Source organism: Podarcis erhardii (assembly GCF_964252035.2).
Source record: "Podarcis erhardii genome assembly, chromosome: 4".
Lineage (NCBI taxonomy): Eukaryota > Metazoa > Chordata > Lepidosauria > Squamata > Lacertidae > Podarcis > Podarcis erhardii.
The window spans coordinates 76,558,789-76,575,777 of NC_138508.1; the positions used below are offsets into that span (position 1 = coordinate 76,558,789).

The window sequence follows — 16,989 nt, forward strand, 5'->3', positions numbered from 1 at the left end:
CAGAAGTTGTCCCACTGAAGGACACGTTGCTCAGTTCTCAATGGCCCTTATACTTGAGCACAGCTTTAAAGCTCCACATTGCCATCATCCCTTGACCACATCCCTACAACAAACAGCTTCCTTGCCCCATTATGGCCTGTGCCTACAGCTGTCATTGTCCCTTCAGAAGGATGAAACTTAAGTGTAATAATATAAGACAGCTGCTTGCATTCTAAAACTATTTAACTCTGCTGTGGCATTAACTGTACTACAATCAGCTGGAAGTCAGATTAAAATTGTGGCTCCACACAACGATTAAAATAGCATTATTTGCCCTGTTAAAATATTGTCTGCCTGTCCATATGGCAGAATGTAATCATGACAACAAGGGGAAATATCTGCTATTAAAACGCAAGGGCAGGAACAGATCACTTCCTGTATGTTTTTAAATCTTATTTTTAGGAGCAGTTTCACACTGGTGCAGCAATTTTATTTTGTTTTTGAAGTATAGCTACATGGATGTGTCTCTGCATTCTCTCATATTGCACCAGCCCTTGGGTAGTACAGATGCAAATTCCTTTTCCTTTTCCTTGATCTAAGTGCATGCAGAGGCAACAGCTTGCATATCTGCCTCTGCAGAGCTGGTCAAGGTCCTTCAGGTATCCTGGTTGCCTTAAACTCTTGCCTTGATCTCCACTCTTGCCTGGAATTCCTTCCTTGATGAGACATTGCAGGGCTTCTCCTGTGAGCTCTGAGCTCCCCCAGAACAGGGCAGTTTCTCTTTCATGCAAAATAATTTGAGATCCCTTCATCCTCATCTGGAGTGAGGATTGGCCCTATGGTTTAGAAACATGCACTGCTACAATAATGGCAGCTTTATACGTTTCCCAAAATGACTCAGATGAGACAAAATTGAGATGTTAAAGGTGTCGAGTTCATGGTTTATTTTCACATTAAAAAAGTAATCTTATCGATGAATTAATATTTATAATATAAAAGTGCTTTTTTAAAAAACAAAACAAAAACAAATCCTTAAGGCTCATTCTGTAACATTACAGTAGGGTTTTTCACCATTCCAGGAACTGTGCTACATGAGTTTTGTATGAATGGTAGAAACAGCAAAATCTCCAAACAGCAAAACAATTTGTCAATAATATTTCATCACTTTATACACATGAACTTTAACTATGTAAAAGAGCTATGTAAAAGAGCTATAAACAAACAAACCTCTCACATTATTTTCTTTATCATGAAGTGGGGCCAACGGATTTAATATTTTATTTGCAAACATGGCATTGAATAAATGTTATCTGCTCAGCTATGTCAAGTAGTTTGATACTCTAGGAGGCAGAATAATACAGACGTTGCTTGCACATCCTGCGATTCCTATTACAAAATTTGGGAGACCATCAAGTTCAAATAGTACATAAGCACGCTATTCACTCCATCAGTCACATGCTTGGCTGAGACGAAACTCTCAGGAAATGACAAACCACTCACACTGATGCAGTTCTAATGACGTGAATATACACTGGTACAAACAGCATGTGAATTAACCCCTCAAGATTAAGAACACACCTGTATTCATTATCATCAACAAATGGACACACCAATGGATGCATCATTTCAGCTTGCTTGAGGAAGGAATTGAGACAGACTTGCTGCAGATCGGCTTAGTATTTTGATTGGCTTCCTGCTTTTGGTCTCAAAGAGGCAAAATGGAAAAGCACTTTGCAGTTCGTTCTTGTCACGTATCATGTATGTTTTGTAGTTATGCTGTTATAAAGAATTAATATGACTCCCTTCCCTTCCTAATTCGCTATGTATTGCTTGGATTGACACTCTGACATTGCTACTTCTAATTAAATTGATAATAGGTTTGGCATAAATAATTCACCGCAAAGTGATCAAAACGCAGCAGCCATAGCCTCAGATTAGTATTGTCTAAGAAGAAAGTTATCTGCAACTACAAGGGTGTTTTGGAAAGTTAGGTCGAAGAAAGTTGCCCATGACATAGAGCTGGGGAGAGAGTCATAACTCAGGATGCAGTAGGTCCAAATTTCAGTTCCTGATATTTCCAAGTAGGAGTGGGAGAGACCCCCTTGCCTAAAATCTTGGAGAGCTGCGGCCTGTCAGTGAAAATGAGAGTGAGCCAGACAGACCAAAAGGCAATTCCCTCGGCTCCTTGATATTGCTCTTCCTTTCTGAAGCACCCTTGGAGACTGGGGAGGAAATGCCAACTGATTCAATAAATTAATAACTTCAAACCTTTCAATATATATACATATACATATACATACATATATACATACACACACACACACTTTAGAGCATAAATTACTGTACAGAATACTTCCGTTTCTTAAGTTGCTCAGTGAGTGTAAACAATAAAAACATGCCATTGTAATGACATACACAGAAGAACTGTATTGAGACCATATAAATGCTAGCAGAAAGGTGCCAGACTTATAGATAGCACTCTATCGCCTTTCCTGTTTTTTTTCAAAACAATGCTGGCACCAATAGAAAAACCCCCTGTAACTATGGACTAATTGAGTTCTATGTTAAGGAGTGTGAGAGGAATGGAAACAGATCATTATAACATGACATTAAGTCCTAGCAGGAATTTCCTAAAGGTTGCTGATACTGTATAGTGGAAACTGGCATACAGCAGAATTACTGACATACACAAAAATGAATGAGTATAATCTGGGGTACATTTGGAACTGATGGCTAATGCTAACATATTACCAGGTGGGCTGTCCAATACGTAGCTGGCCACAATGCCTGCAATTGTGGCCTCTGGAAAAATTCTGGCCAGCCATATCTGTTACTACCAGGTTCAAGCAATATTTACCCATGGCAAGCACTTGCCAAAGGATTGGTGGGCCTACATGAGCATCTTGAGTGAACCTGCATCAGACATACACATGTATTTGTGGCTGCTTCATACAACTGCTAGTCATGTGGTGGATTACTTGAAATACAACTTGGAAAGCTTGCATGTAGTAATGTTACTTGTTCAAGTTAATATAAAAGTGATCTGCAGAGGCACAAAATAAGTAAATATGGGAATGCAGAAATAAAAAAGGCAATTAAAAAAATAACAACAACCTACTAGCAGGCTTGCCCAAGATGTACTGTTCATAGAAACCTATCACCACACAGGATTTGGCTTATGGGAAACCAAATGGCTAGGCATCTATCTTGCCCTCATTTCCCACTGGTAGCAGGGACTTAGTAAATTTCCCCTCATCACATGATGCAACAGGTGGCCATGATCTCACATGGCTAGATGTGCAACACTGAGATTGACCATAGAACAAATGGTTACCTCAGCACACAAAATAGTCTGTGGGTGTTTCACTTGTAAAGATATTTTTTTCCAACAGTTTTATCTTCTACGTTAAGAAGATGTGCAGAAATAAAATGTCACATTGTCTTAGATTATGATATGGACTAGAGCAATGGCTTCTCAGAAAATTGTGGGTTGAAATAGAATTATTATTTAACAAGATTTTGTTAAAAGGATTTTTGGTTGCGCGAAAAGAAGATGATGATTTTGTGAAATCCAGTTGTGATTGTTTGCTACTATTGATCATTTAGACCACAATCCTAAACACACAGAACAGGTTGGACTGGGCAAAGGTGTTGCTCAGTTCTCCTGGCTGAACTGGGGTTCTAGTGATCACAAGTGTCCATAAGAAACAAATTTCCTTTCCACTAGCAGAGAGAGACATGTTTAATCCAAGTAGGTTTGTGAACCCTGGTTTTGTTTAAAAATTGTAGCCAAAAAGTGGAGGGAAATGGTCAATTGCAGTCTTGTGGATAGATGCATTAAGTACAAACTAAGGCGGGTGGTGCTGTGAGTTAAACCGGAGCCTAGGGCTTGCCGATCAGAAGGTCGGCGGTTTGAATCCCTGCGACAGGGTGAGCTCCCGTTGCTTAGTCCCTGCTCCTGCCAACCTAGCAGTTCGAAAGCACATCAAAGTGCAAGTAGATAAATAGGTACTGCTCCGGCAGGAAGGTAAACGGCGTTTCCATGTGCTGCTCTGGTTCACCAGAAGCGGCTTAGTCATGCTAGTCACATGACCCAGAAGCTGTATGCCGGCTCCCTCGGCCAGTAAAGCGAAATGAGTGCTGCAACCCCAGAGTGGTCCATGACAGGACCTAATGGTCAGGGGTCCCTTTACCTTTAAGGGCTGAATATTTGCCCTCATTAAAAAAATAAAAATCTGGCTATATAAAAGTCCTGTATAACTGGTGGAAATTTACATATGAATGCTAATGTATAGTTCCAAAGGCAAACTATTTCAAGCTTTACACACCAGAAATTCATTGCTAATTTAAATTGGTGTCATCTCATTGCTCATAAATCCATATAGTGAAGTCGTCTATGCGCATTACTGGGATTGCATCAGTATAAGTAATCAAAGACTCTGCTCAGAAATTATATGAACCTAGAATACAGTGGTACCTCGGGTTACATACGCTTCAGGTTACAGACTCTGCTAACCCAGAAATATTACCTCAGGTTAAGAACTTTGCTTCAGGATGAGAACAGAAATCGTGCAGCAGCGGCGCGGCAGCAGCAGGAGGCCCCATTAGCTAAAGTGGTGCTTCAGGTTAAGAACAGTTTCAGGTTAAGAACGGACCTCCGGAACGAATTAAGTACTTAACCCGAGGTACCACTGTACTGGTCTCTTAGTATGTAAGGCAATTCTTCTTCTTTAATGATCACTTTTATAAATTATCTACGCCTATTTGTGTTCTTACTTTGATCCCATGCAAGGCAGTTGTGGTGCCTTGGTAAGTTCCTACAGTAGTTGCACACAGCTGCATGCTAATGTGCAAACAAAACCCCCTAAAAATCCTGTATAATTTCTAGGAACATATTGTACTTATCCAGATGGACTCTAGGATGCCTGAGGTGGGGAAAATGCCGGCATCCTGAGTAGGAATTTTTGATGCACGGGTATATGTTCATAGCACTCCCATGTATTTCATAAGCAAAGAACATGCAAACAAAAATAAATATGCAATAATTGTCTTGCTGTCATAGTAAGAACCCATCGTTTTAAACCCTTCTTATCAGTGTTTTGGGGCTACTGGTAGAAACTCAGGAACTTATTCTGTGATAGCTGCCTCACACAGATTATAGGGACATTAACTGTGTTTGTAACCTATTCGTTCCATTTCTTTTATTTCCACCACCCATCTGCCTGCCCCAGTATTAGCATTACCTCTGTTGCATTTCCTATCTTTTTACATAGTACAATGCCAAAATATTTATTTGTGGCATCTTCAGGGTCAACACTCCCTTAAATGGTTCTGAAAACAGTAATTTTATCAGTCTGAAAAACTATGGTATGTACACACAGGTGATACTCGTGAATGTTACTGGAACTTACAGAGCAGTCATGTGCGTGTTTACCTGGAAACAAACCACACAGTGTTCAATTGTGCTTACTCCCTAGAAAGTGTGTTTAGGATTGCACCCTTAATTTGTTGGCAATGTTCACTTCTGAAGAGATGAGTTGTTTAGTTTGAAAATTGTCTTGCATCTTTAGTACTGAAAACTGCAATGCCAAAATCAGTAAACGAAGCTCTGGCTTCGTTTGTATGTATGTTGTATGTACGTTATTTTTTTAAAAAAACTGAGGCCCTGCTCAAGTATCACATTCAGTGTCAACTGAATTATAAATTCATTTTTCTGAAGTCAGCACTGAGTAATCTAACAAATGTTAATGAAATGACTAAACGTATTATGTGATTCAGAATGGGATGCAAAATAAGTATTGAACATTCCAGGATATAAATGCTGAACAATTACTATTGATCAAAAACAAAAATGAAATTATTAAATAAGATTCTGTATTCATTGGTCCTCAGAATCATAGTGAGATTCTTATACTGTATCACTTCCTGATCATTGGGTGGGTGAGAGGGAATTCTTCCTTTTTCTGTACCCATTGTGTATATGTGTATATATTGTATGTGTGTATATTTGTCTACTGTATTCAGGTGAGCATTCCATGCATCTGACAAAATGGACTCTGGCCCATGAAAGTTTGTGCCACAATACATTTGTTAATATTTAAAGTCTCCATAAGACACTTTCTTATTTTCATTTAAAAAAGAAGAATAATCTATCAAAGGACAAGACAGTTGATGCGGCTTTCTCTGACTGAAATCGAATCTGATTATTGCTAGATTTGTTTTCTTGGTCAGCAGGCACTGAAGAGAATTTATAAATATGGAATAATAAAAAGCACAGGTATAGAAGAAAACAACAGATTATTTTTAGTACAGAAGGCAGCAAACCAAGCTTTGCACATAAACAGAATTGAATGTAATTAAATTTGAACTAGAAAAAAATTTGCTAATATGCTACATTGCTAAAATGTTTATCAGAATGTGTGTGTATGTTTATGCACTGGTTTTACAGCATTATTGGTGGAATCAGCTACAATTTGTTCTGAAATGTCACCGTTGATAAAGAGATAATATTTTCCCCAATACCTTTACATTCTATTTCATTATTCCACCTCCCTCTACCAGTTTTAAAGACTATTCCCTAGTATAGTATATGCATATGTATAAATGGCTTTCTGAAATCAAATATGATTTAAAAACCAAATATTACATTCTACATGTAATTTAGTTTTTGGGGTTTTTTAGCCACAAAACATAGCAGGCCTTTGAATTGAATATTGTTCTATGTAAATCACAAGGGTAGCCAATTAGAAGCTTGTGGACTTGATCTGGCCACTAATGAGCCCACAATATTCGAATCAAGGTATGATAAAAAGTTTATCCTCAGTTTCATTCAAAAAAGAAGGACGCCATTTTCTGATTGCTAAGTAATAAACATGTTTCACACTTTAATACGGCATCATTGTGATTGTGTATGTTTATTGTATATGCTGTTGTGTCTGAGTGCAGATGTTCTGTAACTAGGAAACCCTTACTGCTAAATGCTAACGTATATGGAGCCTAACCATTCACAAGGCTCATGGGAGCAGGGCAGGTCCAAGACATTCTGGCACTTGAGGCAGATCCCCAAATGGTGCCCCCCACACAAGGGAAGAAGGGGGTCAGGGTAGATCTACATCAGGAACAAAGGTGGGGGAAGAGAAGAAAGATCAACATCAGGATCTGCTGTGCCAGGTGGACCCTGCCTCATGAGGGGCTGACCCTGGCGGGGAGGGATGAATGTCCATTTCCATGCAAACTGGTATCCAGACTATTGTCTGGCAAACAGAAGAGCTCCCAAGGAACAGAAATTGGTCATCTCTTTGTTAAAATGTAAATCACAGACTAAACATAGTTTATGATAGAGCAAATCTGCCTATGAAACTGTACTTGGCCTAGTTTACGAAACCACATCTTTTCAGAAAAGCTAAGCAGAGATTTATGAACACACTTAATATCACATAGAAAAGACTTTTCTGAATAAGATGCAATGTTTATTATACCTGGATAAATCAAGCCATAGTTTTCTATTGGAGGAGTGTGTGTGTGTGTACGTGTGTGTTTGTATATATGTGAGAGGGTTTGTTCTAAAACACCTATGTTTAGTTTTCTTCTGTAAAGAAGTGATATTTGGAGACTATTAAAGTATAATGCATCGGAAGAGACAAACATTGCATAATATACATACACACCTATTTCTGTACTCTGGAAAAAAAATTGTTCCATGTTAAAGAAAGGTTCACATTTGTTTGAAGCAATGCTGTGGTTGCGTATTTCTGTAGCACAGTGTCTAGAATAACTGAATTGTCTGTGAGAGAGTCTAGTGTCCAGATGAAGCCACAGTTATTATGACAACTGAGCACTGCTCTTTATCCAGTGGAGTCCTTGTTGGGTGTATTGTACCAGGTGTTCCATACTGCTGTGCAAGGTGACAGGTCCCATCAGTACATCCAAATCATTAAAGAAATCTAGGGAATAAAATGTTAGAAAAACCAATACTGATTACTCCAGGTTGCATGATAGGCATTTTTAAAATTTCTAATTAATGCACATAATATATTGGTAACGTAGGCACAATTTAATTCATGGTTAAAGGGTTTGTTTGAGGCTTCTAATGCCTTTACTGCAAGCTTTCCACCACTGAACGATTTTATATAGAAACAATAAGGTTGGTTCCCCAGCCTTTTCTTTCTTAACGGTTCATTGATTTTTGTGCAAAAGAAGAATGGTTACTTGTTTCCTGGTTTACAAAACAGCCCTGATTCAGCTAAAGTTAGTTGTGAGTGACTAAGCCCCATTAAAAGTGCTGAAACAGGAGTTCATAAGAGGCTGTAGCATACAATTATGAGATACAATTCACCCACATCCATCACCATGTGGGCTCCAGTTAGCATAGTGTCATTAGTGCAGGTGTCCACTAATGGTCTAATTTTGTTGAATGATTTTCAGTTATTGGAGCTAAAGGGTGTGGGCAAGATGACTGGTAGAGTCTGGACAACCACCTGAACGCTCCACCCTCACTCTAGCAGGAAGGGGATGTCTTCTCTGGGTCCATAAGTTTGTAAATGCCTCTTGAATGAGCAGTTCCAGCTTTTGAAAGCTCCTGAAGAAACCAAGCTTGGACCCATATACAGTGGTACCTCGGGTTACATACGCTGCAGGTTACAGACTCCGCTAACCCAGAAATAATACCTCGGGTTAAGGATGAGAACAGAAATCACACAGCGGCGGTATGGCAGCAGCGGGAGGCCCCATTAGCTAAAGTGGTGCTTCAGGTTAAGAACAGTTTCAGGTTAAGAACGGACCTCCAGAATGAATTAAGTACGTAACCAGAGGTGCCACTGTAATGTTATCCGCGGTAGATCAGTGGTTAACATACCCTTTCAAAACAAAGGTGATTGAGAGAGTGGTGACCAGTGAACTCCAAGTCGTTCTTGGAGTTTGGGACTCTAGTCACTGTTTTTGAAAGAAAAACAGGCACTTTCTTCCTCATTCTGTGATGCCAGTGGCAAGTCAGAGAGGTGAGAAGGAGCATCAGGATAAGTGGCAGAATGAGCTGGTGCCCAATCCTGCTTCATCAGCAGGTTAATGGATCTAGATCCAAGACCCAAAACACCTAGGCTCAAGCATGGGTCAAAACGGCTTGTCAACAATCCTGGCCAATTTTAGTGATTTTCAAACACCTACCTTGGTTTTCCTTGGCAAGATTGTCAGCCATCTCCCAGTAGTCATAACTGTGCAAGATGCTGTTGGTGATGCTGACGTGATTGGCTGCCATCTGGTGAATCCGTTGTGGAATGCTGATGATGGAGGAGGGGGAGGGGGCTCTAGTGCTTCCCTGGGACCCTACAGAACTCACAGGAGATGGGCTGGGTGAAACTGGAGAGGGTGTTCCCGTATACCTGAAAACCAAAGTTTATTGTAGGATATTAAAAATTGTGTACATATACTCAAGATACCAGCGGTGGAAGCTGGTCCATTATGGTATGGCCCCGCCGGTCTCAGTGTGCCCTCAGCCAGCCCCCACCGGCCTGCCTTATTCTGACTTAAAAGTGGGTGGCAATGGCTGACATCCTCCTGCTTCTCCTCGGTCTCCATGTTGTACTTGCAGAACTCAACAGGCAAGAGGATGGAGTTAAAAGAAACAAGCTTTGCCTGTTGTTGGTATGACTACTGTTTGGGCTCCCTGTCTTCTTGCCCTACCAGTTCCAATGGACATAGGCCACCACAGGATACCAGTAAACATAAATGGTTTCCAGTTCACCCAGGCTAGTGTTCCCCTGACCTATTGACTTCCACATCCTGTCCTTCCTTACAAGCTTCATTATTCTTTCCCAATACTTTTTTTTAAGGGTTGCAAGTTCTTCCTGGTATTTGTGGGTATGTTGTTTCAGAATACAGCAAACCCCCAGTAAGGCAGAGAAAACAGCTCTTGCAGCTAGCTTTTCCTCTACAATTTATAGAGGGCCCAGAAAGAAGGCAATAATGATGCTGGCTGGAGGATTCAGTGACACAGAAGCAAAGCAAGGCTATTTCACGCATTACTATTTGGGTGTACAGTTAAAGATTCTTAAAACTGCATGCAAACAAATATAAAGCATGAATGTGACAAATAGGTTTTCAAAAATGCATGCATCCCAGGTACACCCTTTGGGAGAATCAAGATAGGAATGTACGTACCCTTTGCAGCAAATTCAGGCTTGTTGCCATGCAATGAGCGAAGCAGTCTCAAAACCCTTTCAGGTTACTTTTTATTTTATTGTAAAGAAAGCCTGTTCATCTGATCAAAGCCCACTGCAGGTTCTTTATAAACAGCAGCAGCAAAATTACCCCTAAGTTGCTAGTATTCAAAACTATAGCTGTGCGTGGATGGCTGAATGAAATCTTAGCATAGGATAGTGGAGCAGTGAACTTACTTTCCACTGGCACCCCAGGGAGATGGTACTTGAGCAACTTTAGATGAATTCTGCAGAGGGGAAAAATATGTTACAAGTAACTAAAGGGTTTGTAATGAGTGCCAACAAGACACAGCTCAGAAGAAAAGGGAGAACATCTTACAGCACAATCCTATACGTTACTCAGAACTAAGTCCAATCACAGAATCATATAGAATCGTAGAATTCTATATTCGGGGGGGGGACTTCATGTTGGGAAGGGGCAGAACCTCAGTTAGCTAAGTATTTTTATTGATTTAATTAATTGGGGGGGCAGCTGCCATATCAATGGCAACCACACATCTCCCTATGATATGCACCTCAAATTTTATTTACAAATCAAAATGTTCAGAAAAGTGGCCAGTGTTGTTTCCAGTATTCAGGAACAATAATGCCACCCCCCCCCCAATATATTCAGGTTTTCCCAAGACAAGAAAGTACCTTGAAATACTCAATAAGTGCTTTTGAATATTTTACAGCATGGTCTCTTTTGAGTCGAAACATTCTCCAATATAGAATTGCCAGACAGCGGTAACTATAAGGAAAGGAGAGAGAGAAAGATTCAAAGCTATCACTTCAGTTTTAATCACCAAGCTAGAAAACATTCTAGGATAAGGATTACTTATTAACACTGACAAACAATAGTTCGGAAAGGAGGTGGAGATAACACAACAGAGCCATCAATGCTTGTGCTGTGTGTGCTTATTTCTTTTGTTCTGCTCTCTTCTCTGGGCAATCAGGAGCTGAAAGTTGTTGAAGCCCTATAGGAAACAAGTCTGCAAAACACGTTTGGACAGAGAAAAAAAATAAGGGTGCACTTCACAAGCAGTGATTGCACCATCCTATCATCTTCAGGTCTCTGCAAAAACTATCACCTCCTAACACATTTCATCTATTTGTTAAATCCCTTCAGCTCTCTTCAGAGCCATTCTCTAAAAACAGTACTGTGCTCAAGCACAGCTTCTCTGAGCCTGGCACAAGCTCCTATTACTCCCTCTACCACCATGGAAGGCGTTGCCTGTTTTACAAAAAAAATGGAGACTCGGTTTATCTTCTTTCAATTGCCTTTGTTCAAATGCCTTATGTTTCTGGGTGCGCGATTCGTTTTTATAGCCAGATAAGGCAATACTGCAAGTATGTTTATGTAAATTTGGTCATTCCTGGTCTTTTGTGCCACACCGTGACTGTGTAAACCAGAATCCTAACTGATTTACTCACATATGTTCTGAGGCTTGTAAATCCTATTAGCAGCAATGGCTCTTGCCATCTGTGGGATCTTAATGTCCCAGGTTATTTTGGCACTTGTCCCACCCCCCTGCTGCCAGTCAGCTGCCACATCTTGCAGGAACCAAGGAGCTACTGGACATGAATGAGGCTATCAAGAGATAGTAGCATATGTCTCTCAGGTTATTAATCTTAGAATATCTTGAACAAGCACTGTCTGTCTCTCTAGGAGGGAGTTGGAATAAGTGTAAAAGATGTGCTTAATGTGCATAAAATGCTATGTATGTGCGCATTGCGTATAAAATGTGATGTGGAGGTTTGTATTTGTAGAATGCCTGTTTTGCAGAGAAATGCAACAAGTGCAAAAAGGTGCATGTACAGCTAAAGGGGGGTGGAGTATTTCTTTTGGTGTTTATGTTAGCAGTTGATGATTCATCCTTGGGTGTCTTGGGCTCTCTCTAGAAGCTCCTTCTCTCTACTTTATTGAAGGAGAAACTTGACTATCTGAATCTCCCTCTGGTCCCAGAGACTGAGCTACTGTAATTCATGCATAATCATCGCAACTGCACCCCTTTCTTCCAGCCCTAAAATTGGCCCCAAAGCTTTCACCGCATAATCGTCGCAGGAGAAATACAGTAAACGCCTCGTTCAAAACCTGGCCAGGAAACCTGCTTGCTAAGCAGCCAAGGTGCTAAATGCTCAGTGGGGCCTTCGTTTCTGAGCACAATTCAAAGTGTTGGTGCTGACCTTTAAAGCCCTAAACGGCCTTGGTCCTGTATATCTGAAGGAGCGTCTCCACCCCCATCATTCAGCCCGGACACTGAGATCCAACACCGAGGGCCTTCTGGCGGTTCCCTCATTGCGAGAAGTGAGGGAACCAGGCAGAGGGCCTTCTCGGTAGTGCCGCCCGCCCTGTGGAACGCCCTCCCTTCAGATGTGAAGGAAATAAGAAGCTATCTTCTTTTTAAAAGACATCTGAAGGCAGCCCTGTTTAGGGAAGTTTTTAATATTTAATGCTGTATTGTTTTTAACACTCGATTGGAAACCGCCCCAGAGTGGCTGGGGAAACTCAGCCAGATGGGCGGGGTATAAATAATATATTATTATTATTATTATTATTATTATTATTATTATTATTATTATTATTATTATTCGCCATCAACTGCCCCCAACTCCACCCTCCGCCCCCCTTGCTGGTGCCACAGGCATGGCGTCGCTGGGCACCTGATCTCCATTAGCTCACTCTCGCCCCCACTCTCACTTCTTGCTATAATCGGCTTTGGAACCTTTGCTTGTGGTGGAGAGGTCTAGATCTAGAAGTCCAGGTCTGTAAATTCTGCTCACATAACTCTAAAAGCCAGTAGCTCGTGATTCATTTACCGTATTTTTCGCCCTATAGGGCGCACCTAGTTTTTTTTTTGGGGGGGGGAATAAAGGGGAAATTTTTTTTCCCCCAGGCGCAGGGCTGGGGCAGGGGAAGCCCTCCAAAACAGGTCAGGGAACAGTGGGAAGGCGGCGCTCCGCCTCCCCGCTGTCCCCCGAGCTTGTGGGGCTGGTGGTGGGGAGAAGCGCTGCTTTCCCCACCGCCAGCCTCCAAACCAGGTCGGGGTACAGCGGGAAGGCGGCGCTCCGCCTCTCCACTGTCCCCCGAGCTTGTGGGGCTGGCGGTGGGGAAAGCAGTGCTGCTTTCCCCACTGCCAGCCTCCAAACCAGGTCGGGTTTGAAGGCTGCTATCTGCAAGCCTTGGGAGCCCGGCGGGAACTCCCACCGGGCTCCCAAGGCTAGCGGATAGCTTCCTGAAGCCTGCATTCGCCCCATAGGATGCACACACATTTCCCCTCCATTTTTAGAGGGGAAAAAGTGCATCCTATAGGGCGAAAAATATGGTATGTTATTTGCTCAGTACTTGCTCTATTTAGAAAATCCTTTTGATTGGCTCTGGCACATTTTACCATTTGCTGGTATTGGACTGTTTTGGCCAGTTCACACTCCTCGTCAAGGATCAGATTCAGGGACTGGAATATTTATTAGATCTAGTTCAACAGGCCTAACTGGTTTCAGTGCCATGGAACACCTAACATCAGCTTACGCTGGCGCACTAGCTGTGGCTTCTCCTACGGTTTTTAAGCTGGAGCTAGTGGGATGCGGGTGGCGCTGTGGGTTAAACCATAGAGCCTAGGACTCGCCGATCAGAAGGTTGGCGGTTCAAATCCCCGCAATGGGGTGAGTTCCCATTGCTCGGTCCCTGCTCCTGCCAACCTAGCAGTTCGAAAGCACGTCAAAGTGCAAGTAGATAAATAGGTAAAAGTGCAAGTAGATAAATAGGTACCACTCCGGTGGGAAGGTAAATGGCGTTTCCGTGCGCTGCTCTGGTTCGCCAGAAGCGGCTGAGTCATGCTGGCCACGTGACCCGGAAGCAGTACGCCGGCTCCCTTGGCCAATAAACCCCAGAGTTGGCCACAACTGGACCTAATGGTCAGGGGTCCCTTTACTTTTACCTTAGTGGAACCACACCCCAACCTCAGCTGATGCCAGCCAACTCATTTCTTTCCATGCATCTCCTTGAGAGGAGAGTCTAACTCCCGAAAAACCCTTGCCTATAGCCAACTACTTCTCCAGGTGGGCCAGGTTTGCATCTGGTGATTAAGACACTGCCTTTTCCTCAGGCTGGAGACCTGATTGGTCTTGATGTCAGCAGCTGGACTCACCCTGGGTGTCGAAGGCCCTCCTCAGCTTCCTCATTGGATCTGGGATCCTTGCACCCAGAAGGAGTCTGACTCAGGGCTTGGTCCTCCTCTGATGAGGAGTCGAATACCACATATACGCTTTGCACAAAGATTACGTGTGGGGGGTAGATTATATCTGGTACTTATCGGGTATTGGTTCTCATCCCCCACTTTTCAAGGCATTTCCCAGTCATCTTCTAAACCTTGAAAATCAGTGCCTTTTTTAAAAAAAAGAATTTGCAGAACCCTCTCATCTATTTTAGCTGCACTCAATCTAACGTTCAGGTATGCTTTTGAACAACTCCCCCACCCAATGAAATACTGGCGATACCCTGAATGGGATGCATTTTAACATGTTATTTTTCTTGTAAGAACTGCTATGTGACTTTCATCTCCACTAGAGGGTAGCCTCTGCTTAGGAGATGAAATAGGTGGCCCTGGTTATGTGCATAACTGTAGTTCCATGGCATTCTGCCCAGCTTGCTTTGTATGAATCCAGGCAGCACAATAAAATTATAGTCCTGAAGTCATTACTCTCACCCTGTAACCTTCCCAGGTACAGTGAATATGCAAATGAAAGCAACTCATCCACTATGTGGCAAGCAGTGAGTTAGGAGTTGTTATTCAGTGCTGCTAAGAGAGAACCCTCCCTCCACTTTCCCTCTGTTTGACCTTTCTTTTTAATGAGATGCAGTACCTTTTTTGCATTTGGATTAAGTCCCACTTGCTGCTGTGCTGCTGCTAGCTCTATGGAACTGTTTACAATCTCCAGTCTCCCTCCCCCCCCCCCCGCAAAAAACCCCCACAAGGTCACTAAAACAAAATTCCTACCAATTAATTTTCTCCACCAAAGGAAAATTATATTATTTTTAAAGCTACATAACTCAACGTAATTTTATCTGGAAGTTTATTTTAAAATAAACTAAGGGAAGCACACACACACAAAAAAAAACTCCTGCAGAGCAGAAGGGTGGAATATCTGTCCGGATCTTGATTTTCAGTATAAATGTTAAATAGAATTTACATCAACTATGAACCAAACCATGATAAAATGCATTTTGAAATTATAGTAAAATCACAGGTTGAGAAGCCACCAGAACTTTAAGAACAGTCGTCCTGCGCCAGCTGCAGTTCAGAGCAATCCGTCATGTATATCAGCAGTGGGTGAGCATTCCTATTAAGATGAAAAATGAAGTCCTATCCAGTTCAACAGGGCTCAGATGGAACATTATGCTGAAGGTGTGCATCGAAAGGCGCTTCCATGCTTACACATGCAGGTCTCTGTTTCTGGATAGGCCCTGATCCGGCTCTGGTACCTACATATGTAAGAACTAGCAGCCTTGGATGGAGCTGCACATTCCTACTCATATAAACAGAAGCATCCAGAAAATGCAATAAGGGTTGTATAAGCACTGTATAAGCTATGGTTTCCCCGGTAGTATGGAAGTGGGAGCTGGACCATAAAGAAGGCTGATCGCCAAAGAATTGATGCTTTTGAATTATGGTGCTGGAGGAGACTCTTGAGAGTCCCATGGACTGCAAGAAGATCAAACCTATCCATTCTTAAGGAAATCAGCCCTGAGTGCTCACTGGAAGGACAGATCCTGAAGCTGAGGCTCCAATACTTTGGCCATCTCATGAGAAGAGAAGACTCCCTGGAAAAGACCCTGATGTTGGGAAAGATTGAGGGCACAAGGAGAAGGGGATGACAGAGGATGAGATGGTTGGACAGTGTTCTTGAAGCTATTAACATGAGTTTGACCAAACTGCGGGAGGTAGTGGAAGACAGGAGTGCCTGATGTGCTCTGGTCTATGGGGTCACGAAGAGTCGGACACGACTAAACGACTAAACAACAACAAGCACTGCTATTCAGAAACAAATGTGCAACCAGACACACCTCTCTATTTAGTGGATCAGAAATATCACATACAGGGGACTGTTTTCATATTGAGAGGCTTCCATTAAGACTGCCATGCAGTGGGACTCTTCTCTCCATCATCTGGAGAAACTCTTGTATGCATCCTTCCCACTGGTGAATGGCCACTTGTGGTGAGGGTGTCAGGGTCATTCTGCCCTTTTCCTTAAAGGGCTAGATAGGCTTGGGGGGGGGGGAACCTTGCTTCCCAGTAAACAACTTCCTCATGGGAGAGGCTGGTATGTGGAGCAGGACTTGGGTATGCTCATGAGAAATTCTTAAGGTTTTGATTCCCCCCCCCCTACCAACTAGGTATGCATTGGTTTGGGCTTGGTTTTCATTTTATTTTATGCATAGTATTAGCTGTAAGGTAAAAGGTAAAGGACCCCTGGATGGTTAAGTCCAGTAAAAGGCAACTATGGGGTTGTGGCACTCATCTCACTTTCAGCCTGAGGGAACTGGCATTTGTCCACAGACAGCTTTCTGGGTCCTATGGTCAACATGACTAAACCACTTCTGGCGCAACGCAACACCATGACGGAAAACAGAAAGCAGTGGTACCTATTTATCTACTTGCACTAGCATGCTTTTGAACTGCTAGGTTGGCAGGAGCTGGGACAGAGCAACGGGAGCTAACCCCATCACAGGGATTTGAACCGCCAGCCTTCTGATTGGCAAGCCCAAGACACTCAGTGGTTTAGACCACAGTGCCACCTGTGTCCCTGTAGGCTGTAT

At 42.4% G+C, this 16,989-nt stretch overlaps 1 protein-coding gene across 7 annotated transcripts in view; it reads right to left on the reverse strand.

The window, feature by feature from the left end:
- Window positions 1-891: 891 nt before the first annotated feature.
- The window catches only part of AFF3 (ALF transcription elongation factor 3), a 237,265-nt gene continuing 221,167 nt past the window's right edge, over window positions 892-16,989 (reverse strand). For all 7 annotated transcript variants that reach the window (XM_081857861.1, XM_081857860.1, XM_081857859.1 and 4 more), the window contains 4 exons: window positions 10,830-10,923; window positions 10,371-10,420; window positions 9,142-9,356; window positions 892-7,922 (listed from right to left, as the gene is read on the reverse strand). In XM_081857861.1, the coding sequence (XP_081713987.1) occupies window positions 7,801-7,922; window positions 9,142-9,356; window positions 10,371-10,420; window positions 10,830-10,923 (481 nt within the window). In that variant the 3' untranslated portion in view covers window positions 892-7,800. The remainder of the gene's footprint in view (window positions 7,923-9,141; window positions 9,357-10,370; window positions 10,421-10,829; window positions 10,924-16,989) is intronic.